The sequence below is a fragment of the Oncorhynchus tshawytscha genome, linkage group LG21, assembly GCF_018296145.1.
Source record: "Oncorhynchus tshawytscha isolate Ot180627B linkage group LG21, Otsh_v2.0, whole genome shotgun sequence".
Lineage (NCBI taxonomy): Eukaryota > Metazoa > Chordata > Actinopteri > Salmoniformes > Salmonidae > Oncorhynchus > Oncorhynchus tshawytscha.
In genome coordinates, this window is record NC_056449.1 from 32,126,985 (window position 1) to 32,150,051 (window position 23,067).

The window sequence follows — 23,067 nt, forward strand, 5'->3', positions numbered from 1 at the left end:
GTCTGTCTGTCTGTCTGTCTGTCTGTCTGTCTGTCTGTCTGTCTGTCTGTCTGTCTGTCTGTCTGTCTGTCTGTCTGTCTGTCTGTCTGTCTGTCTGTCTGTCTGTTCACACTAGACTGAGCCGTGAGGATGACCAGGATTGTTTCTGTGTTGTCTGGCCATCGAGAGTAGAGCAGCGTCACATGTAGGGAATGTCTGGTATGTCAACACTGACACTGACAGTAGTACATCTTATCGTACAGCACCACCTTCTGGCAGAAACTGGCAGTACACGTTGAAATGCAAAAACACAAGCACAACTGATCTGCTGGAAGGGTATCTGCGCTGCCATACATGAATTTATACACTCACTCACACACACACACACAAACACTCACACACACACACACACCCATCCACTCTACCAGAACAGGACAAACAGCCTTAGCAGTATAGCAGTATAGCTCCCACAATACTAATGAAACACAACACAACGTATCACTAGGACAACCCTAGACTAGGCCTAGACTCCCTTTTCTCCCCCAGCACCCCATTCACCAGAGAGAGAGAGAGAGAGAGAGAGAGAGAGAGAGAGGGGGAGAGAGAGAAAACAGTCAGAGAGAGAGAGGGGGAGAGAGAGAAAGAGGGGCAAAAGAGGGGGAGAGATAGAGAACAGTCAGAGAGAGAGAGAGAGAAAGGGGGAGAGAGAGAACAGTCAGAGAGAGAGAGAGGGGGGAGAGAGAACAGTCACAGAGAGGGAGAGGGGAGAGAGAGAGAACATTCAGAGAGAGAGAGAGAGAGAGAGAGGGGGGGGAGAAAGAAAGAGAGAGAGAGAGAGAGGGGGGCGAAAGAGGGGGAGAGAGAGAGAGAACAGTCAGAGAGAGAGAGAAAGAGGGGAGAGAGAGAGAGAACAGTCAGAGAGAGAGAGAGAAAGGGGGGAGAGAGAGAGAGAGAGAGAGGCGAAAGAGGGGAGAGAGAGAGAACAGTTAGAGAGAGGGAGAGGGGAGAGAGAGAGAGAGAAAATTCAGAGAGAGGGGGGAGAGAGAGAGCGAGAGAGAGAGGGGGGGTGGCGAAAGAGGGGAGAGAGAGAGAGAGAACAGTCAGAGCAGTGTGTTGCTGCCAGGTCAGACTTTCACTTCCTCCAGAAAATGACTCCTTTCTTCTGAAATCGGCACTCTCATCTGTCTCCTCTCCTCCTCCACCTCCTCCTCCATTCATCTCTCTCCTCCCCCCTCCCCTCTCTCTCTTTCTTGGCCTCAGAATTTGCTGTTATAGGAAAGGTTTATTAAGACTCCACTGCCTCCTTCCCCAGTAAATCACTGTTATTGTAAAGCTGTCTACTGACTTTATGTCCTGCTCTGAGATCCCTGCACAGTCACACCGCAAACCACATCATAAAATGACAAAGTAAAAAGTGCCTTGATATATATGAGATACTGCATGTGTCATAGAGGGAGGGGGCATTAATGTGGTAGTACTTGTCTTCCAGGGAAACACATATATTATGGGTCGCAAATGGCAGCCTGTTCCCTATACAGTGCACTACTTTACAGCGCTCTATGGGCCCTAGTGCACTGTATAGGGAATAGGATACCATTTGGGATGCATACAGAGGCTTGTCATGAATCTATAAGACTCTATTCCTACCACCCACACTCCTCAAACTCACCTGGAGGGTTTTCTTCTCTCTCTCTCTCTCTTCCTTTACCCCCTCTCTCTCTTCCTTTACCCCCCTCTCTCTTCCTTTACCCCCTCTCTCTTCCTTTACCCCCTCTCTCTCTTCCTTTCTCTCTCTTCCTTTACCCCCCTCTCTCTTCCTTTACCCCCCTCTCTCTCTTCCTTTACCCCCTCTCTCTCTTCCTTTACCCCCTCTCTCTCTCCTTTACCCCCTCCTCTCTCTCTTCCTTTACCCCCCCCTCTCTCTCTTCCTTTACCCCCCTCTCTCTCTTCCTTTACCCCCTCTCTCTCTACCTTTACCCCCTCTCTCTCTTCCTTTACCCCCTCTCTCTATTCCTTTACCCCCTCTCTCTCTTCCTTTACCCCCCTCTCTCTTCCTTTACCCCCCCCCTCTCTCTCTTCCTTTACCCCCTCTCTCTATTCCTTTACCCCCCTCTCTCTCTTCCTTTACTTCCCCCTCTCTCTTCCTTTACCCCCTCCCCCCTTTCTCTCCAGTCAAGATTTCGAAGAGTATTTGCTTATCACTCAGAGAGAGGGTTATTTCTTTCAGAAAGCTCAGACCTTTACTAAAATCCCCCATTTACAGAGTCAATCCTCCAGACCTGCCTGTGAATACATGCTATAGATTATAAAGTAACAATCGTAATCCTAAAGATTACCACTCAGTCACTCCAGGATAATCCTTTATAATCCCAGGTCCCAGCAGAGCAGAGGGGGAAAGGGTTGGACGGTAAAACAGAATGTATTTGAAATTAGAGATTGCCTTGTAATTGTGTAATTAACCAGCGACATGCTGATTTTGTTGTTGTTGTTATATACTGCGGATTATAGGACAGAAGATATAGACAGCACACATAGAGAAACAGAGAGAGAGTCAGAGACAAAGACAGAGAGAGATAGACAGAGACAGAGAGAGACAGAGAGAGACAGAGACAAAGACAGAGAGAGACAGAGAGATAGACAGAGACAGAGAGATAGACAGAGACAGAGACAGAGACAGAGCGATAGACAGAGACAGAGAGATAGACAGAGACAGACAGAGACAGAGAGATAGAGATAGACAGAGAGATAGACAGAGACAGAGACAGAGAGATAGAGATAGAGAGAAACCAATGCCAGAACCGAACAAGAACCTGACAACCTCAGCACACAGGGGGACAAACACCTGCCTGCAGGTGACAGCATTCCCTCCCACATATGCCCCCCTAGGCACAACTATGACAACATAACCAACAAAAACAGGTCACAACTCCTGCAGCTCTGTCGCACGCTGGGTATGTACATAGTCAATGGTAGGCTTCGAGGGGACTCCTATGGTAGGTACACCTATAGCTCATCTCTTGGCAGTAGTACTGTAGACTACTTTATCACTGACCTCAACCCAGAGTCTCAGAGCATTCAGTCAGCCCACTGACACCCCTATCAGACCACAGCAAAATCACAGTCTACTTGAACAGAGCAATACTCAATCATGAGGCATCAAAGCCAAAGGAACTGAGTAACATTAAGAAATGCTATAGATGGAAGGAATGCAGTTTGGAAACCTACCAATCCCTTTTAGACAATTTCCTGGGTAAAACGTTCCACTGTAATAGTGAAGGTGTAAACTTGGCAGTAGAAAATCTTAACAGTATATTTGACCTCTCAGCTTCCCTATCAAATCTAAAAATCTCAAATAGAAAACCGAAGAAAATGAACAACAATGACAAATGGTTTGATGAAGAATGCAAAAATCTAAGAAAGAAATTGAGAAACCTGTCCAACCAAAAACATAGAGACCCGGAAAACCTGAGTCTACGCCTTCACTATGGTGAATCACTAAAACAATACAGAAATACACTACGGAAAAAGAAGGAACAGCATGTCAGAAATCAGCTCAATGTAATTGAAGAATCCATAGACTCTAACCACTTCTGGGAAAATTAAAAAACACTAAACAAACAACAACACGAAGAATTATCTATCCAAAATGGAGATGTATGGGTAAACCACTTCTCCAATCTTTTTGGCTCTATAACAAAGAATAAAGAGCAAAAACATATACATGATCAAATACAGATCTTAGAATCAACTATTAAAGACTACCAGAACCCACTGGATTCTCCAATTACCTTGAATGAGTTACAGGACAACATAAAAACCCTCCAACCCAAAAAGGCCTGTGGTGTTGATGGTATCCTTAATGAAATGATCAAATATACAGACAACAAATTCCAATTGGCTATACTAAAACTCTTTAACATCATCCTTAGCTCTGGCATCTTCCCCAATATTTGAAACCAAGGACTGATCACCCCAATCCACAAAAGTGGAGATAAATTTGACCCCAATAACTACCCATAACTATGCGTCAACAGTAACCTTGGGAAAATCCTCTTCATTATCATTAACAGCAGACTCGTACATTTCCTCAATGAAAACAATGTACTGAGCAAATGTCAAATTGGCTTTTCACCAAATTACCGTACAACAGACCATGTATTCACCCTGCACACCCTAATTGAGAACCAAACAAATCAAAACAAAGGCAAAGTCTTCTCATGCTTTGTTGATTTCAAAAAAAGCCTTCGACTCAATTTGGCATGAGGGTCTGCTATACAAACTGATGGAAAGTGCTGTTGGGGGTAAAACATACGACATTATAAAATCCATGTACACAAACAACAAGTGTGCGGTTAAAATTGGCAAAAAACATACACATTTCTTCACGCAGGGTCGTGGGGTGAGTCAGGGATGCAGCTTAAGCCTCACCCTCTTCAACATATATATCAACGAATTGGCGCGGGCAATAGAAAAGTCTGCAGCACCCGGCATCACCCTACTAGAATCCGAAGTCAAATGTCTGCTGTTTGCTGATGATCTGGTGCTCCTGTCACCAACCAAGGAGGGCCTACAGCAGCACCTAGATATTCTGCACAGATTCTGTCAGACCTGGGCCCTGACAGTAAATCTCAGTAAGACCAAAATAATGGTGTTCCAAAAAAGGTCCAGTCACCAGGACCACAAATACAAATTCCATCTAGACACTGTTGCCCTAGAGCACACAAAAAACTATACATACCTTGGCCTAAACATCAGCGCCACAGGTAACTTCCACAAAGCTGTGAACGATCAAAGAGACAACGCAAGAAGGGCATTCTATGCCATCAAAAGGAACATAAATTTCAACATACCAATTAGGATTTGGCAAAAAATATTTGAATCAGTCATAGAGCCCATTGCCCTTTATGGTTGTGAGGTCTGGGGTCCGCTCACCAACCAAGACTTCACAAAATGGGACAAACACCAAATTGAGACTCTGCACGCAGAATTCTGCAAAAATATCCTCCGTGTACAACGTAGAACACCAAATAATGCATGCAGAGCAGAATTAGGCCGATACCCACTAATTATCCAAATCCAGAAAAGAGACGTTAAATTCTACAACTACCTAAAAGGAAGCGATTCAAAAACCTTCCATAACAAAGCCATCACCTACAGAGAGATGAACCCGGAGAAGAGTCCCCTAAGCAAGCTGGTCCTGGGGCTCTGTTCACAAACACAAACACACCCTACAGAGCCCCAGGACAACAGCACAATTAGACCCAACCAAATCATGAGAAAACAAAAAGATAATTACTTGACACATTGGAAAGAATTAACAAAAAAACAGAGCAAACTAGAATGCTATTTGGCCCTACACAGAGAGTACACAGCGGCAGAATACCTGACCACTGTGACTGACCCAAAATTAAGGAAAGCTTTGACTAAGTATAGACTCGGTGAGCATAGCCTTGCTATTGAGAAAGGCCGGCGTAGGCAGACATGGCTCTCAAGAGAAGACAGGCTATGTGCTCACTGCCCACAAAATGAGGTGGAAACTGAGCTGCACTTCCTAACCTCCTGCCCAATGTATGACCATATTAGAGAGAATTATTTCCCTCAGATTACACAGATCCACAAAGAATTCGAAAACAAATCCAATTTTGATAAACTCCCATATCTACTAGGTGAAATACCACAGTGTAACATCACAGCAGCAAGATTTGTGACCTGTTGCCACGAGAAAAGGGCAACCAGTGAAGAACAAACACCATTGTAAATACAACCCATATTTATGCTTATTTATTTTATCTTGTGTACTTGTACATTGTTAAAATATAATATGACATTTGTAATGTCTTTATTGTTTTGAAACTTCTGTATGAGTAATGTTTACTGTTAATTTTTATTGTTTATTTCACTTTTGTATATTATCTACCTCACTTGCTTTGGCAATGTTAACACATGTTTCCCTTGCCAATAAAGCCCCTTGAATTGAATTGAATTGAGACACAGCGAGAGAGAGAGAGAGAGAGAGAGAGAGAGAGAGACAGAGAGAGACAGAGAGAGAGAAACAGCAAGAGAGAGAGAGAGAGAAAGTGAGAGAGAGAGACAGAGACAGAGAGATAGAGAGAAACAACAAAAGAGAGACAGAGAGAGAGAGAGAGAGAGATAGAGAGGGGCAGAGACACAGAGAGAGAAAGAGATATAGAGAGAGAGATAGACAGAGAGACAGAGAGAAGGAGAGAGAGAGACAGAGAGAGAGAGAAAAAAGCAAGAGAGACAGAGAGAGAGAGAGAGAGGTCAAGGCTGGTATGGTGTGTGTACACAAGCATACAGTAGCTACAAGAAAGAGAAGAGAGAGCAGCTGAATGAATAATGCTATCTGATGTTGTTTCTGGTAATACACACACTACAGTACCAGTCACACACACACACTGGGCTGAATACAGTATAGAGTTGTGCTCTGTCCGTGGTGCTGAAATCCATCAAACTAGGGACTGAACCATATTGTATGTCTGCCTGCTGAATGGCACCAAATTCCCTATATAGGGCATTACCTTTTACCACCAGAGCTCTATGCATCCTGGTCAAAAGTAGTGCACTATATAGCAGTGTTGACTATGATGACTGAGCACAAGAGAAATGATGAAGGAAACACAGGAAACACAGACCTAAGACCCTCGTACCCTTCCAGAGGAAACACAGACCTAAGATCCTCATACCCTCCCAGAGGAAACACAGACCTAAGATCCTCATACCCTCCCAGAGGAAACACAGACCTAAGATCCTCATACCCTTCCAGAGGAAACATAGACCTACGACCCTCATACCCTCCCAGAGGAAACACAGACCTAAGACCCTCATACCCTCCCAGAGGAATCCTAGATCTAAAAACCTTCCACCTACGGGGTATAAAGAACAACATCAATACAGGTTTAGCTCCGGGTGTCTAAATCACTGTCTGGGCTGTAGTCTCTGGATCTCCTGGTATCTAAATCCCTGACTGGGCCGTAGTCTCTGGATCTCCTGGTGTCTAAATCACTGTCTGGGCTGTAGTCTCTGGATCTCCTGGTGTCTAAATCACTGTCTGGGCTGTAGTCTCTGGATCTCCTGGTGTCTAAATCACTGTCTGGGCCGTAGTCTCTGGATCTCCTGGTGTCTACATCACTGTCTGGGCCGTAGTCTCTGGATCTCCTGGTGTCTAAATCACTGTCTGGGCCATAGTCTGTGGATCTCCTGGTGTCTAAATCACTGTCTGGGCTGTAGTCTCTGGATCTCCTGGTGTCTACATCACTGTCTGGGCCGTAGTCTCTGGATCTCCTGGTGTCTACATCACTGTCTGGGCCGTAGTCTCTGGATCTCCTGGTGTCTAAATCACTGTCTGGGCCATAGTCTGTGGATCTCCTGGTGTCTACATCACTGTCTGGGCCGTAGTCTCTGGATCTCCTGGTGTCTACATCACTGTCTGGGCCGTAGTCTCTGGATCTCCTGGTGTCTAAATCACTGTCTGGGCCATAGTCTGTGGATCTCCTGGTGTCTAAATCACTGTCTGGGCTGTAGTCTCTGGATCTCCTGGTGTCTACATCACTGTCTGGGCCGTAGTCTCTGGATCTCCTGGTGTCTAAATCACTGTCTGGGCCGTAGTCTCTGGATCTCCTGGTGTCTACATCACTGTCTGGGCCGTAGTCTCTGGATCTCCTGGTGTCTACATCACTGTCTGGGCCGTAGTCTCTGGATCTCCTGGTGTCTAAATCACTGTCTGGGCCGTAGTCTCTGGATCTCCTGGTGTCTACATCACTGTCTGGGCCGTAGTCTCTGGATCTCCTGGTGTCTAAATCACTGTCTGGGCCATAGTCTGTGGATCTCCTGGTGTCTACATCACTGTCTGGGCTGTAGTCTCTGGATCTCCTGGTGTCTAAATCACTGTCTGGGCCGTAGTCTCTGGATCTCCTGGTGTCTACATCACTGTCTGGTCTCTGGATCTCCTGGTGTCTAAATCACTGTCTGGGCTGTAGTCTGGATCTCCTGGTGTCTAAATCACTGTCTGGGCTGAAGTCTCTGGATCTCCTGGTGTCTAAATCACTGTCTGGGCCGTAGTCTCTGGATCTCCTGGTGTCTAAATCACTGTCTGGGCCATAGTCTGTGGATCTCCTGGTGTCTAAATCACTGTCTGGGCCGTAGTCTCTGGATCTCCTGGTGTCTAAATCACTGTCTGGGCCGTAGTCTCTGGATCTCCTGGTGTCTAAATCACTGTCTGGGCCGTAGTCTCTGGATCTCCTGGTGTCTACATCACTGTCTGGGCCGTAGTCTCTGGATCTCCTGGTGTCTAAATCACTGTCTGGGCCGTAGTCTCTGGATCTCCTGGTGTCTAAATCACTGTCTGGGCCGTAGTCTCTGGATCTCCTGGTGTCTAAATCACTGTCTGGGCCGTAGTCTCTGGATCTCCTGGTGTCTACATCACTGTCTGGGCCATAGTCTGTGGATCTATGGATCACACATCACACTATACACACATCACACATCACACTATTCACACATCACACATCACACTATACACTATACACACATCACACATCACACTGTACACACATCACACTATACAAACATCACACATCACACTATTCACACATCACACATCACACTATACAAACATCACACATCACACTATTCACACATCACACATCACACTATACACACATCACACATCACACTATACACACATCACACTATACACTATACACACATCACACTATAAACTGTACACACATCACACTATACACACATCACACATCACACTCACTATACACACATCACACTATTCACACATCACACATCACACTATACACACATCACACTATACACACATCACACTATACACACATCACACTATTCACACATCACACATCACACTATTCACACATCACACATCACACTATACACACATCACACATCACACTATACACACATCACACATCACACTATACACACATCACACTATACACTATACACACATCACACATCACACTATACACACATCACACTATACACACATCACACTATACACACACACTATACACTATACACACATCACACATCACACTATATACACATCACATCACACTATACACACATCACACTATACACACATCACACATCACACTATTCACACATCACACATCACACTATATACACATCACACTATACACTATACAAACATCACACATCACACTATTCACACATCACACATCACACTATACACACATCACACATCACACTATACACACATCACACTATACACATCACACTGTACACTATTCACACATCACACTATACAAACATCACACATCACACTATTCACACATCACACATCACACTATACACACATCACACATCACACTATACACACATCACACTATACACACATCACACATCACACTATTCACACATCACACATCACACTATACACACATCACACATCACACTATACACACATCACACATCACACTATACACACATCACACATCACACTATACACACATCACACATCACACTATACACACATCACACTATACACACATCACACTATACACACATCACACTATACACACATCACACTATACACACATCACACTATACACACACCACACTATACACACATCACACTGTACACACATCACACACATACACACATCACACTATTCACACATCACACATCACACTATACACACATCACACTGTACACACATCACACATCACACTATACACACATCACACTATACACACATCACACATCACACTATTCACACATCACACATCACACTATTCACACATCACACATCACACTATACACACATCACACATCACACTATTCACACATCACACATCACACTATACACACACACTATACACACATCACACTGTACACACATCACACTATACACACATCACACTATACACACACCACACATCACACATCACACTATATACACATCACACTATACACACATCACACTATACACACACCACACATCACACATCACACTATATACACATCACACTATACACACACCACACATCACACATCACACTATACACACATCACACTATACACACACCACACATCACACATCACACTATACACACATCACACTATACACACATCACACATCACACTATTCACACATCACACATCACACTATACACTATACACACATCACACTATACACTGTACACACATCACACTATACACACATCACACTATACACACATCACACTATACACACATCACACTATTCACACATCACACTATACACTGTACACACATCACACTATACACACATCACACACCACACTATACACACATCACACTATACACACATCACACTATACACACATCACACTGTACACACATCACACTATACACACATCACACTGTACACACATCACACTATACACACATCACACTATACACACATCACACTGTACACACATCACACTATTCACACATCACACATCACACTATACACACATCACACATCACACTATACACACACCACACTATACACACATCACACATCACACTATACACACATCACACATCACACTATACACACATCACACTGTACACACATCACACTATACACACATCACACTATTCACACATCACACATCACACTATACACACTCACACATCACACTATACACACACCACACTATACACACATCACACATCACACTATACACACATCACACTATTCACACATCACACATCACACTATACACACATCACACTATACACACATCACACTATACACACATCACACATCACACTATACACACATCACACTATACACACATCACACTATACACACATCACACATCACACTATACACACATCACACTATACACACATGTACACTGTACACACATCACAATACACTATACACACATCACACATCACACTATTCACACATCACACATCACACTATACACACATCACACTATACACACATCACACATCACACTATACACACATCATCCTATACACACATCATCCTATACACACATCATCCTATACACACATCATCCTATACACACATCATCCTATACACACATCACACTATACACACATCACACTATACACACATCACACTATATACACATCACACTATACACTGTACACACATCACACTATTCACACATCACACTATACACACATCACACTATACACACATCACACTATACACACATCACACTATACACACATCACACTATTCACACATCACACATCACACTATACACACATCACACTATACACACATCACACTGTACACACATCACACTATACACACACCACACTATACACACATCACACATCACACTATACACACATCACACTATACATCACACTATACACACATCACACTATTCACACATCACACATCACACTATACACACATCACACTATACACACATCACACATCACACTATACACACATCACACTATACACACATCACACTATACACACATCACACTATACACACATCACACTATACACACATCATCCTATACACACATCACACTTCACACTATACACACATCACACATCACACTATACACACATCACACTATACACACATCACACTATACACACATCACACTATACACACATCACACTATACACACATCACACTATACACACATCACACTGTACACACATCACACATCACACTATACACACATCACACATCACACTATACACACATCACACTATACACACATCACACTGTACACACCTGTACTGAACTGTACTGAACTATACTGAACTACACTATATTCTACTCTACTGTACTATACTGTACTAAACTATACTGTACTGTACTGTACTAAACTATACTGTACTGTACTGTACTAAACTTTACTGTACTGTACTGTACTGTACTAAACTATACTGCACTGTACTGTACTAAACTATACTGTACTGTACTGTACTGTACTGTACTAAACTATACTGTACTGTACTGTACTGTACTGTACTAAACTATACTGTACTGTACTGTACTGTACTAAACTATACTGTACTGTACTGTACTAAACTATACTGTGCTGTACTGTACTAAACTATACTGTACTGTACTGTACTAAACTATACTGTACTGTGCTGTACTGTACTAAACTATACTGTACTGTACTGTACTAAACTATACTGTACTGTACTGTACTAAACTATACTGTGCTGTACTGTACTAAACTATACTGTACTGTACTGTACTAAACTATACTGTACTGTGCTGTACTGTACTAAACTATACTGTACTGTACTGTACTGTACTGTACTCTACAGAGCTCTACTATGCAGTACTTTGATGTACAAACTTGTGAAACATAGATGTCGATGATTGGTTCAGATTTGTTCCAGTCCAGATGACCAAATGTGCTCTTGTTTGGTGGCGTAACTCGTTAAATTAAAAGCCAGTATGTCGACTAATACAAAAATATGCAAAGGAGGATATTGCATATTTCTACCTTTGTGTACCAATTTAGGATAAATGAAGAGAATGTTATTCATATCCATATTTATGCATTTCTGTGTAGTACAGACCCATGAAGAAATGCTGTTACCGTAATTCTGTTACCGGGTGTAAATCCAATTCACTACTCTTTCTCTTTCTCTTTCTCTCTTTCTCTCTCTTTCTCTCTTTCTCTATCTTTCTCTTTCTCTCTCTCTCTTTCTCTTTCTCTTTCTCTCTCTCTCTCTCTTTCTCTCTTTCTCTTTCTCTCTCTCTTTCTCTTTCTCTTTCTCTTTCTTTCTCTTTCTCTCTCTCTCTCTCTCTCTCTCTCTCTCTCTCTCTCTTTCTCTCTCTTTCTCTCTCTCTCTCTCCCGATCTCTCTCTCTCCCGATCTCTCTCTCCCGATCTCTCTCTCCCTCTTCCTCACTCTCTCTCCCTCACTCTCTCTCTCTCCAGCCCTCCCACACAAAAACACACACAGCGACACACACACAGCCCCAGAGACTAGCTGCAGGTGAGACAGTCATATTGGCACGTCTCTCATCTGTACTCCAGATAAACACACACACACACGTCTCTCATATGTGCTCCAGATAAACACACACACACGTCTCTCATCTGTGCTCCAGATAAAAACACACACACACGTCTCTCAACTGTGCTCCAGATAAACACACACACGTCTCTCATCTGTGCTCCAGATAAACACACACACGTCTCTCATCTGTGCTCCAGATAAACACACACACGTCTCTCATCTGTGCTCCAGATAAACACACCCAACAGACACATGGTCCAGCAACTGACATGTGGCTGCACTCACACCCTCACACCCTCACACACCCACCCACCCATCCACACCCACACACACACCCTCACACCCACCCACACTCACACACCCACCCACATACACACACACACCCACACCACCACACCCCCATACGCTCACCCACCCATCACACACACCCTGGAGAGAATACACCCTGGGGAGAACACACCCTGGGGAGACCACACCCTGGGGATAACACACCCTGCGGAGAACTTGGGGAGCGTATGGGGAGAACTTAGCTCTGCTCCACTAGGCCAATATGGAGGGTCAGTGCCGGCAGGACAGGATTGGAAGGGCATGTGTATGTGGGGAGAGTGGGGGAGGAGGGGGTGGACGAGAAAATGAATGAGCTGGCTTACGTATGTGTACGAATGCCTGCGTGTCTTTGTGAATGAGTGAGTGAGGGATGGATGGATGGATGGATGGATGGATGGATGGATGGATGGATGGATGGATGGATGGATGGATGGATGGGGGGATTGGATGGAGGGACGGACGGACGGACGGACGGACGGATATTATAACTGGAATACTTGAGGGATAGCAAGAGGAGTGAGTGACTGAGTGGGCGTATGTCTGTGCTGCATGTGTTTGTGATTGAGTGAGTAGCGGACTGACTGAGCCATATATATACAGTACATCTGATATCCAAACCTGACAGTTTTCACTCTCAGTAAAATATGGGTCACATATATTCATTCTGAAGGCTTCTCTCTCTGACTGTCTATATGAGCCTGTCTCTCTCTCTCTCTCTCTGAGCCAGAGGGCTGCTGGGTGGAGTGTGTGTGTGTGTGTGTGTGTGTGTGTGTGTGTGTGTGTGTGTGTGTGTGTGTGTGTGTGTGTGTGTGTGTGTGTGTGTGTGTGTGTGTGTGTGTGTGTGTGTGTGTGTGTGTGTGTGTGTGTGTGTGTGTGTGTGTGTGTGTGTGTGTGGGTGGATGCTTTTAGGTTAAATAATATAGTATGTCATTCTCAGCCTCCAGCCCTCCACATTATGTCTCAATGGAAGCTATTGACACACACTGTGGCCTCTGGGACTAGTCAGTGTACAATACTAACCACTGCGGCCCCTAGGACTAGAGAGGGGGGGAGACAGAGAGAGAGACAGGGAGAGAGACAGAGAGAGACAGAGAGAGAGACAGAGAGAGACCGAGAGAGACAGAGAGAGAGAGAGAGAGAGAGAGAGAGAGACAGAGGAGAGCGGGAGAGAGGGGGGAGGGACAGAGAGAGAGACAGGGAGAGAGACAGAGAGTGACAGAGAGAGGGACAGAGAGAGGGACAGAGAGAGGGACAGAGAGAGAGACAGAGGGAGAGAGAGAGAGAGAGAGAGAGAGAGAGAGGGGAGAGAGAGAGAGAGAGAGAGAAACAGAGACAGAGACAGAGAGAACATACTTACTTAACTTAAGGAAAGCTTTGACTATGTACAGACTCAGTGAGCATAGCCTTGCTATTGAGAAAGGCCGCCGTAGACAGACATGGCTCTCAAGACAAGCTATGTGCTCACTGCCCACAAAATGAGGTGGAAACTGAGCTGCACTTCCTAACCTCCTGCCCAATGTATGACCATATTAGAGAGACAAATTACACAGTGTGCCATCACAGCAGCAAGATTTGTGACCTGTTGCCACAAGAAAAGGTCAACCAGTGAAGAACAAACACCATTGTAAATACAACCCATATTTATGCTTATTATTTTCCCTTGTGTACTTTAACCATTTGTACATTGTTACAACACTGTATATATATATATATATATATATATATATATATATATATATATATATATATATATATATATATATATATATATATATATATAAATATATATATATAATATGACATTTGTAATGTCTTTATTATTTTGAAACTTCTGTATGTGTAATGTTTACTTTTAATTTTTATTGTTTATTTCACTTGTGTATATTATCTACCTCACTTGCTTTGGCAATGTTAACACATGTTTCCCATGCCAATAAAGCCCCTTGAATTGAATTGAATTGAGAGAGAGAGAGAGAGAGAGAGAGAGAGAGAGAGGGGGAGAGAGAGAGAGAGAGAGAGAGAGAGAGAGAGAGAGAGAGAGAGGGGGGCAGTGAGAGACAGAGAGAGAGGAGGGGAGAGTACACATAGTGACCAGGTCTAATGAGCACTAGAGTGGGAATAATGTGTAGGCTACATATTACCACAAACAAGGAGATCAAGTCAGTGAGGAATCAAGTCAGTAATTTTGCTCACTTTGCTTTGTAGTGCCCTGAAGTACTCCAACACACACACACACAAACACACACACGGTCACATGCCCTCTGTAACAATCAACTGCTTCAGTGCTCTGTTTGCTCTCCCTATCTGCCCTGATCACAGAACATCCCTGTCTGCTCTGCTTTAGGAAGCACATGGAATGTGGCATACTATAAGTATAATACCAGACAAATTAACAAGAGAACATTGAAACAGAGACGTCACACTGTTCTAATGAAATGGAGGTCTTTTAGGTGTAGTAGTGCTGTTTACCAAGAAGCTCTCAGAATGATCAGTCTTCTCAGAATGATCAGGTTTCTCAGAATGATCAGGCTTCTCAGAATGATCAGGCTTCTCAGAATGATCAGGTTTCTCAGAATGATCAGGCTTCTCATAATGATCAGGCTTCTCAGAATGATCAGTCTTCTCAGAATGATCAGTCTTCTCAGAATGATCAGTCTTCTCAGAATGATCAGAATGAGGCTTCTCAGAATGATCATCAGAATAATCAGGCTTCTCAGAATGATCTTCTCAGAATGATCAGCTTCTCAGAATGATCAGGCTTCTCAGAATGATCAGGCTTCTCAGAAGAATCAGAATGATCAGGCTTCTCAGAATGATCAGGCTTCTCAGAATGATCAGTCTTCTCAGAATGATCAGGCTTCTCAGAATGATCAGGCTTCTCAGAATGATCAGTCTTCTCAGAATGATCGGGCTTTCAGAATCAGAATGATCAGGCTTTCAGAATGATCAGGCTTCTCAGAATGATCAGGCTTCTCAGAATGATCAGGCTTCTCAGAATGATCATCAGAATGATCAGGCTTCTCAGAATGATCAGGCTTCTCAGAATGATCAGTCTTCTCAGAATGATCGGGCTTCTCAGAATGATCGGGCTTCTCAGAATGATCGGGCTTCTCAGAATGATCGGGCTTCTCAGAATGATCAGGCTTCTCAGAATGATCAGGCTTCTCAGAATGATCAGTCTTCTCAGAATGATCAGTCTTCTCAGAATGATCAGGCTTCTCAGAATGATCAGGCTTCTCAGAATGATCAGTCTTCTCAGAATGGATTGGTGTCACAGTTGTGCAGATCAGTTCTAAACGTTTGTCCACTTATCAGCACAACCAGAGTGAAATCACATGTCAATTACTTTCCCATACTTCAGCTTTGAGTTTAGTTTGCCATTAGAATAGCCAAACTTTTGTATTCATAAGTGTTGTCAGTTGTCTTACTTTTACTAGGCTATGTCATGCAACAGGATACAACTACAGGCAGGACACAGACCCTATATGACAACTCACATTGACAGCTCACACAGTTAAGTTCAGAAGAACAGATAAAGCATGCAGGCCTACATCCAGTGTAGTTCACCAAATGGTCAACATCTAACGATATCTATACTAGACATCTAAACTCCCCTCTACTATCAACCACAATACACACACTTCTCCTGAGAGCCCCGGTGAGTCTCTACCTACCTTCGGTGTGGCATGTGGAAGACAGGATGGTGGTGGGAGGGCGGAAGATGTACGGGAGATAACGGGAAAAACATTTCATCTTCTTCTCCGTTTAGCAGAAGGCAGTGCTCCAGTGTTCACTCCACATCCGCACTGCCGCGAGAGAGACCAGAGATCGGTGAGGGAGGAAACGAGCTGGAACTGCTCGTTCTATGACCGCATCACTTTCACCCAGACAGACAGCAAGAGCCGAGCATGGTCCGTTAAACGGTTATAACAGCGCGCGGCGGAGAAGTGTGGTGTCCATGACAACGCGCCTTTTGCTTCCGCGTTCAGACATAGTCATCTGCATGGTGTAATTTCATCCCGATTCTCGCTGGCAGGCCAGTACAGGAGGTTGTGCGCCTCTTTTCCCGGATATCTGACAGGAGTGGGTAGGGAGGGGCTGGAGGGGTACGGGGTAGTGTGTGGCGGAGTTGGAAATTGCCTTGTCTTGGCGTGATTCCCCCCCATCTTCTTAAATAACCTAGATCATTTGATAATTTAAAGAGCAGAGTAAAGCGAAGTGGCCTGGATCATTTCATAATTTAGAGAGCGAAGTGAAGGGGAAATTCCGCACCTCTTTGAGGACAGAGGTTGATCAAAATAGCCTAATTTATATATAGTTAAAAGTAAAGCCACCGTGTTTCAGCTCTTGGCGTTCATGAGTTTTAGGCTAGGCTACAGAAGAAAATATATTAATAATGTTTTCAATAAACTGACAAATAGCCTAGATGATGATGGTGATAAATCCTTGTCAAGCAAGCCTCAATAAACAGGCTACAAAGTAGTTTGTATTCGATCTCTTCTCCGGATGTTTAGCCTACTAATTGATGACCCGGGTAAACCAGTGAAGATGGAAACTCCTGACAGGTCCACGAGGTCCAAGGGAATTACATCATGGTTTATGGCGACATCTCTTGGTCAACATCCATATTGCTAATATTCTACAATAGCATACTTCCATAGAACACTTTATGTGTTTACAAAAATTCACGGACGAGGGCGATGCGCGCAAATTATTGTCAGAACAAGGGGGAGTTCTGATAGAACACCAGCAAAAAAAGCCTCTATTTACATGATACTTATGAATGCATTTCGGACTACTTTTAGATTAGATATAATGTGTGTCATCATCACAAATCAACTGCATTATACTTTAAAAAACACTTCAACTTCAACCAGTAAAATGGCTCTTTGGATAGCTTTTGTTACAGCCTAAATCAATGTGTGTTAGCATTCTAGCTAACAACTGCTGCATCCAAAATAGTTATTTAGCAAAGATCACAACCAAATATAATCTTAGCTACTGTTCAAGATATAATCAAAACATAATTGTAAGCCTATGAGAACGCAGTATCATCTGGATATGTTCAACATTCCCCTTCTGCTACCATTTCTGTCAAGCCGTCTACACATACAGTTTGATGCATACGTTCAGCGATGGAAAAAGTACCCAATTGTCATACTTCTCATACAATTCTCTTTAAAAGTAAAGATACCACAATAGAAAATTACTCAAGTAAAAGGGAAAGTCACTCAGTAAAATAGTACTTGAGTAAAAGTCTAAAAGCATTTGTACTTAAGTATCAAAAGTTAAAGTATAAATCATTTCAAATGTCTTATATTAAGCAAACCAGACGGCACCATTTTCTTGTTTTTTTTTATTTATTTACGGAGAGCCAGGTGCACACTCCAACAATCAGACATAATTTACAAATGAAGCATGTGTGTTTAGAAAGTCTGCCAGATCAGAGGCAGTAGGGATGACCAGGGATGTTCTCTTGATAAGTGCGTGAATTTGACCATTTTCCTGTCCTGCTAAATTTGAGTGTACTTCTCGCGGGATTCGTGTGTGAACTAATCGGAGCGGAAGTACAATGAAGGTCTCTTTTCCGCCGGCCACAGAGGAGTTATCGGCAGGGTAAGAATTCCTGGTTGACAATTTCACCAACGTAATCAACATCCATCCTATGTTATACACTTTTGTACATCCCCCAAAGTACATGTAAAGTCAGGTACCCCTGTTATTATTCTATAGTGGTCAGTATTGGAGACAAATTGTATATTAATAGCTATATCAAACGTCCCGTAATCTGCATCCCTCGACCTGTGCTGGCAAGCTACCAATGCTAGAGAATGGCTGGGAATTCAGCTGAGCCTGAACGTTAATTACACGATATGTTCGCGTAGTGTTTCGGTTAGAGAAACCCATGGCATTGATTTGTAGTTTGTCTTTCGTTAACACTGAAGTCAACTGCGCTTGACAATCATCTAACATGGCTACCTAGCTAGGTGGCTAATGCTAGCTGTGTGTACCCATGTAATGTTGAATGCATGGACATGACGCGTGCATAACAGATAATAGATCTGTGTGTAAACTTCTAGTTAGTGGTCTCGGTGATTGTCCCTGGATTGTTCAATCTTAGTTCTGCTGTTTGTTGGGCCTCAAGTCTAACTAACGTTAGCTGTTGTAGCTAGGTAGTGACATGAGATCCAGAAAAGGACTGTCTAGCTAACGTTACCCATCTATGTAGCTAACTAGCTTCACCTTAATAACATTTTGCATCTTGAGGTGCTCGCTTATAAGGCTAGCGAACAAACGTTATCTTTCAGGTGGGAAATCTCTTGGCTCTGTCACTTTGTGTTGTACATAAACTATGCTGTGGTGTTGGTTTGTTACTTGTAACAAACATAGCCGAAACGACAAATATTTTACATGTAGCAAGTCGTCAGTCACTGCTAACCCTCTAATCTGACTGTTGGCAATTGTGTTTGCCCTGCAGCCATCAACATGAAGCTGAATCCATTTGTGACATCCTCGCGGCGTAAGAACCGCAAGAGGCACTTCAATGCCCCTCACACATCCGGAGGAAGATCATGTCCTCCCCCCTCTCCAAGGAGCTCCGTCAGAAGTACAATGCGAGGTCCATGCCCATCCGCAAGGACGACGAAGTCCAGGTAAAGACCCCCAGAACCATGTGTTTCAACAGATTTTATACAAATTCTGAGATTGCCTAACTAGCTGCTACTAACATGCATGAGGAACTACATCAAATTCCAGCCCTGTAGTACAGGCCAGACCTGAACTAACACCTGATTTCAGATCAATTCAAATTAGCGTTAGGATTTTGTTCACGTGGGTGATGTCATTTTCCATTTTTGTGCTGTGCAGGTTGTCCGTGGACACTACAAAGGCCAGCAGATTGGCAAGGTAGTGCAGGTCTACAGGAAGAAGTACGTAATCTACATTGAGCGTGTGCAGAGAGAGAAGGCCAACGGAACCACGGTGCACGTCGGCATCCACCCCAGCAAGGTGAGGCCCTATCATCTACCTGTAGTCACACGCATGTACTTTGTTTGTTTATGTGTATAGATGTATTATATATGACTTCTGTACCATGTTGGATAATCATTGTTTTAGTTTCTCAACTCAATTTGAGTGGTTCAAATCGTTATTTTGTATTGTATCATTGTGGAGTGTAAAGAAAAAAAACACATCTAAATAACTACCCTTCTCAGCAGCTACCTGTTGATGGGTACCTGTTGGAATGTTTAAATACATCCAGCTTTTTCAGTGTCCAAGCCCAGTGGTCACGTTCAGTTGGTGCAATTGGGATATTTTTTAAACGGAACAAAGTTGCGTGTTTCTGTTGGACAAGTCTGGGTGACACCTCAGTTTCAAGACGTTTTCTCCCACCCTCTGACGTTCTCCAACGTACTTTGAGAGGGAGGAGCGAAATCAAGGAACAATTAATTGAGAAAGAGTTCAACAGGTGTTTTTCTGTTACGAAGGAAGATTAGTTGAATGTAGTCTGCCTGACTGGTTTGAACAACATGTAGTAAGACAGGCACCCAATGTATGCTGAACTGGGGAGGAAACATTGACTACATGCTAGTGCTCCACTTACTGCATTTACCTGACATGTAGGACATTGTCTAGGCTCAATGTTAAATTGTGAAACTGAAGATAAGGTTTTAGCCTAGGCTCCAGACAGTTTGGGCCATCAGTGATATTAGTAGTAATACATTTGATATGATTCCCCAGGTCTTGTGTAGAATTAGAGGACTCTTCTTGTTTGTCTAATAGAATGGCTCTCCGTGTTATGTCTGGACATGTATTTGTCATTTCTGATTGGGGTTGCAGAAGAAGTCCACTGTTTCACAGAAACTCACAATTTATCTTCCCAAGCCTGGCTGGCTTCTGATGTAGCTAGACTAGTATTGTGGCTGAGATGTTCCTTCGTGATGAGAAATTCATTTTGGATTTCACAATCCGTTTTGTCACCACTGTTTTTATCCAAATCGACCTAGAATCAGTCCTCACATCTCTCTTTCCTCCCAGGTTGTGATCACCAGGCTAAAGCTGGACAAGGATCGTAAGAAGATCCTGGAGCGTAAGGCTAAGTCCCGCGCTGACGGAAAGGAGAAGGGCAAATACAAGGAGGAAACCATTGAGAAGATGGCAGAGTGAAAATCTATTGCTTACAATAAACTGCTGTACAAATCAATTTCATTGTCTGTCGTAAATGGAAGTATGGCAGTAAAGTACTGCACCGTGGGCAAGCCACAAGTATGGGGATGTTCTTGCTTTGCCTAGTTATACTCTGGTTTAGCATGCTGGAACCAGCCTGATTGCATGATGGTTCACATTCTTTGTGCACACTTTTCTTTTCCAATTACGTTTTCATGTAACAAATAAAAATCTAAAGTTCAATATGTTTCCATCACATTTTGAACTCTACTGATAGTTTTGTCAGACTTGCCTTAAATGGCAAATATGTCTACTCTGGTCTTGGCACCTGCGCTCTAGCCAACAGCTCGCAGATACAGTGGGGGTAGTCTAGTTGACATAATGAGATTATGGATAAGAGCAAGACTGTTTTTCACAAGCATTGCTCCATGTCACTAGATTAAGACCATCGATATTTATTGCATAGGAGCATCAATATCACGGTGCACTTTCACCACCCTGTGAAGTTCATAATGTATTTAATCTAGCCAATTGTATTTAACTAGGCAAGTCAGTTCAAAATATTTACATTGACGGCCTAACCCGGACGACGCTGGGCCAATTGTGCGCCGCCCTATGGGACTCCCAATCACGGCCGGTTGTGATACAGCCTGGAATCAAACCAGTGTCTTTAGTGACGCCTCTAGCACTGAGATGCAATGTTTTACCGCTGCGCCACTCGGGAGCATGCTTTCCCGAGTTGTAGTGGGAGGACCACACAACATGCCATCGCTTGACAAGTTTAGTTCGATATGATGGTATATCAATATTTGCTCATAAAAAAGGTTTCCGTCGCATAACAAACTTTACCGACACAAAAAGACCCCTCCACGTCAGACGAACAAATGATCTGTCGGCATTATAAAATTGTACCAAAACTTGCTGGTTTAAATCCGTTTGGACTTTATTCACGTAAAAAAGTGGATGGAAACGTGGTTACTGTATGAGTGCTGATTTAGGATCATCCAGTATCCCCTGATATCATGATCTAATCTAAATGTCAAATCGTATCAATTTAGCACTAGACTGTTAATAGGGGCCCAAAACTGGCAGTTTTCTGCCAATATAAACCCAAGCTTTAGCCAAGGAAAATGTAAAGTTTCGTATGAATGAAATATTTGGATGGCTTTAGACTTCATGTAATAACGAAGGGAGAGTAGAGATCGTCAGTTTGTAGTCCTAAAAACCGGAAAACATACCTCTGGTTCGTTCAGCCATTCCTATGTGGAAAGAATATAGTTTTGAGGTTTGGGAGATTTTGTAAAATCAGGTTTAGGAGATCTTGTACTTTTTGTTTCTATGAGATAATATCAGCCAGTTAACATTACTTTTATGAATTATTAAGCCTTTTATGTTCTTTGTGTGTTTTTTTTTTACGTAAATGCTTCAAAATTCACAAAAAGTAACGTTAGGTGATGAGCCAATCTAATTGAACAAAATGTAGAAGATCTCCTAAGCCTGTGTTACCACAGACCTTATTTTCGGCGTTTATCCAAAAAAAAACTACAAAAACAAAATTTTCCCAT

At 43.1% G+C, this 23,067-nt stretch overlaps 2 protein-coding genes across 2 annotated transcripts in view; one reads left to right on the forward strand and one right to left on the reverse strand.

Annotated features, from left to right (window-relative positions):
- LOC112257011 (serine/threonine-protein phosphatase 2A 55 kDa regulatory subunit B beta isoform-like) overlaps positions 1-17,399 on the reverse strand; it is a 107,981-nt gene extending 90,582 nt beyond the window's left edge. The window contains exon 1 of the mRNA XM_042303332.1: positions 17,011-17,399. Within this exon, the coding sequence (XP_042159266.1) occupies positions 17,011-17,089 (79 nt within the window). The 5' untranslated portion in view covers positions 17,090-17,399. The remainder of the gene's footprint in view (positions 1-17,010) is intronic.
- Positions 17,400-19,822: 2,423 nt separating this feature from the next.
- LOC112221195 (60S ribosomal protein L26) lies at positions 19,823-21,539 on the forward strand. Its single transcript, XM_024383355.2, is given in 4 exon segments — positions 19,823-19,880; positions 19,883-19,989; positions 20,204-20,344; positions 21,374-21,539. Coding segments are annotated over 4 exon segments (435 nt in total). The 3' UTR covers positions 21,503-21,539.
- Positions 21,540-23,067: the final 1,528 nt, after the last annotated feature.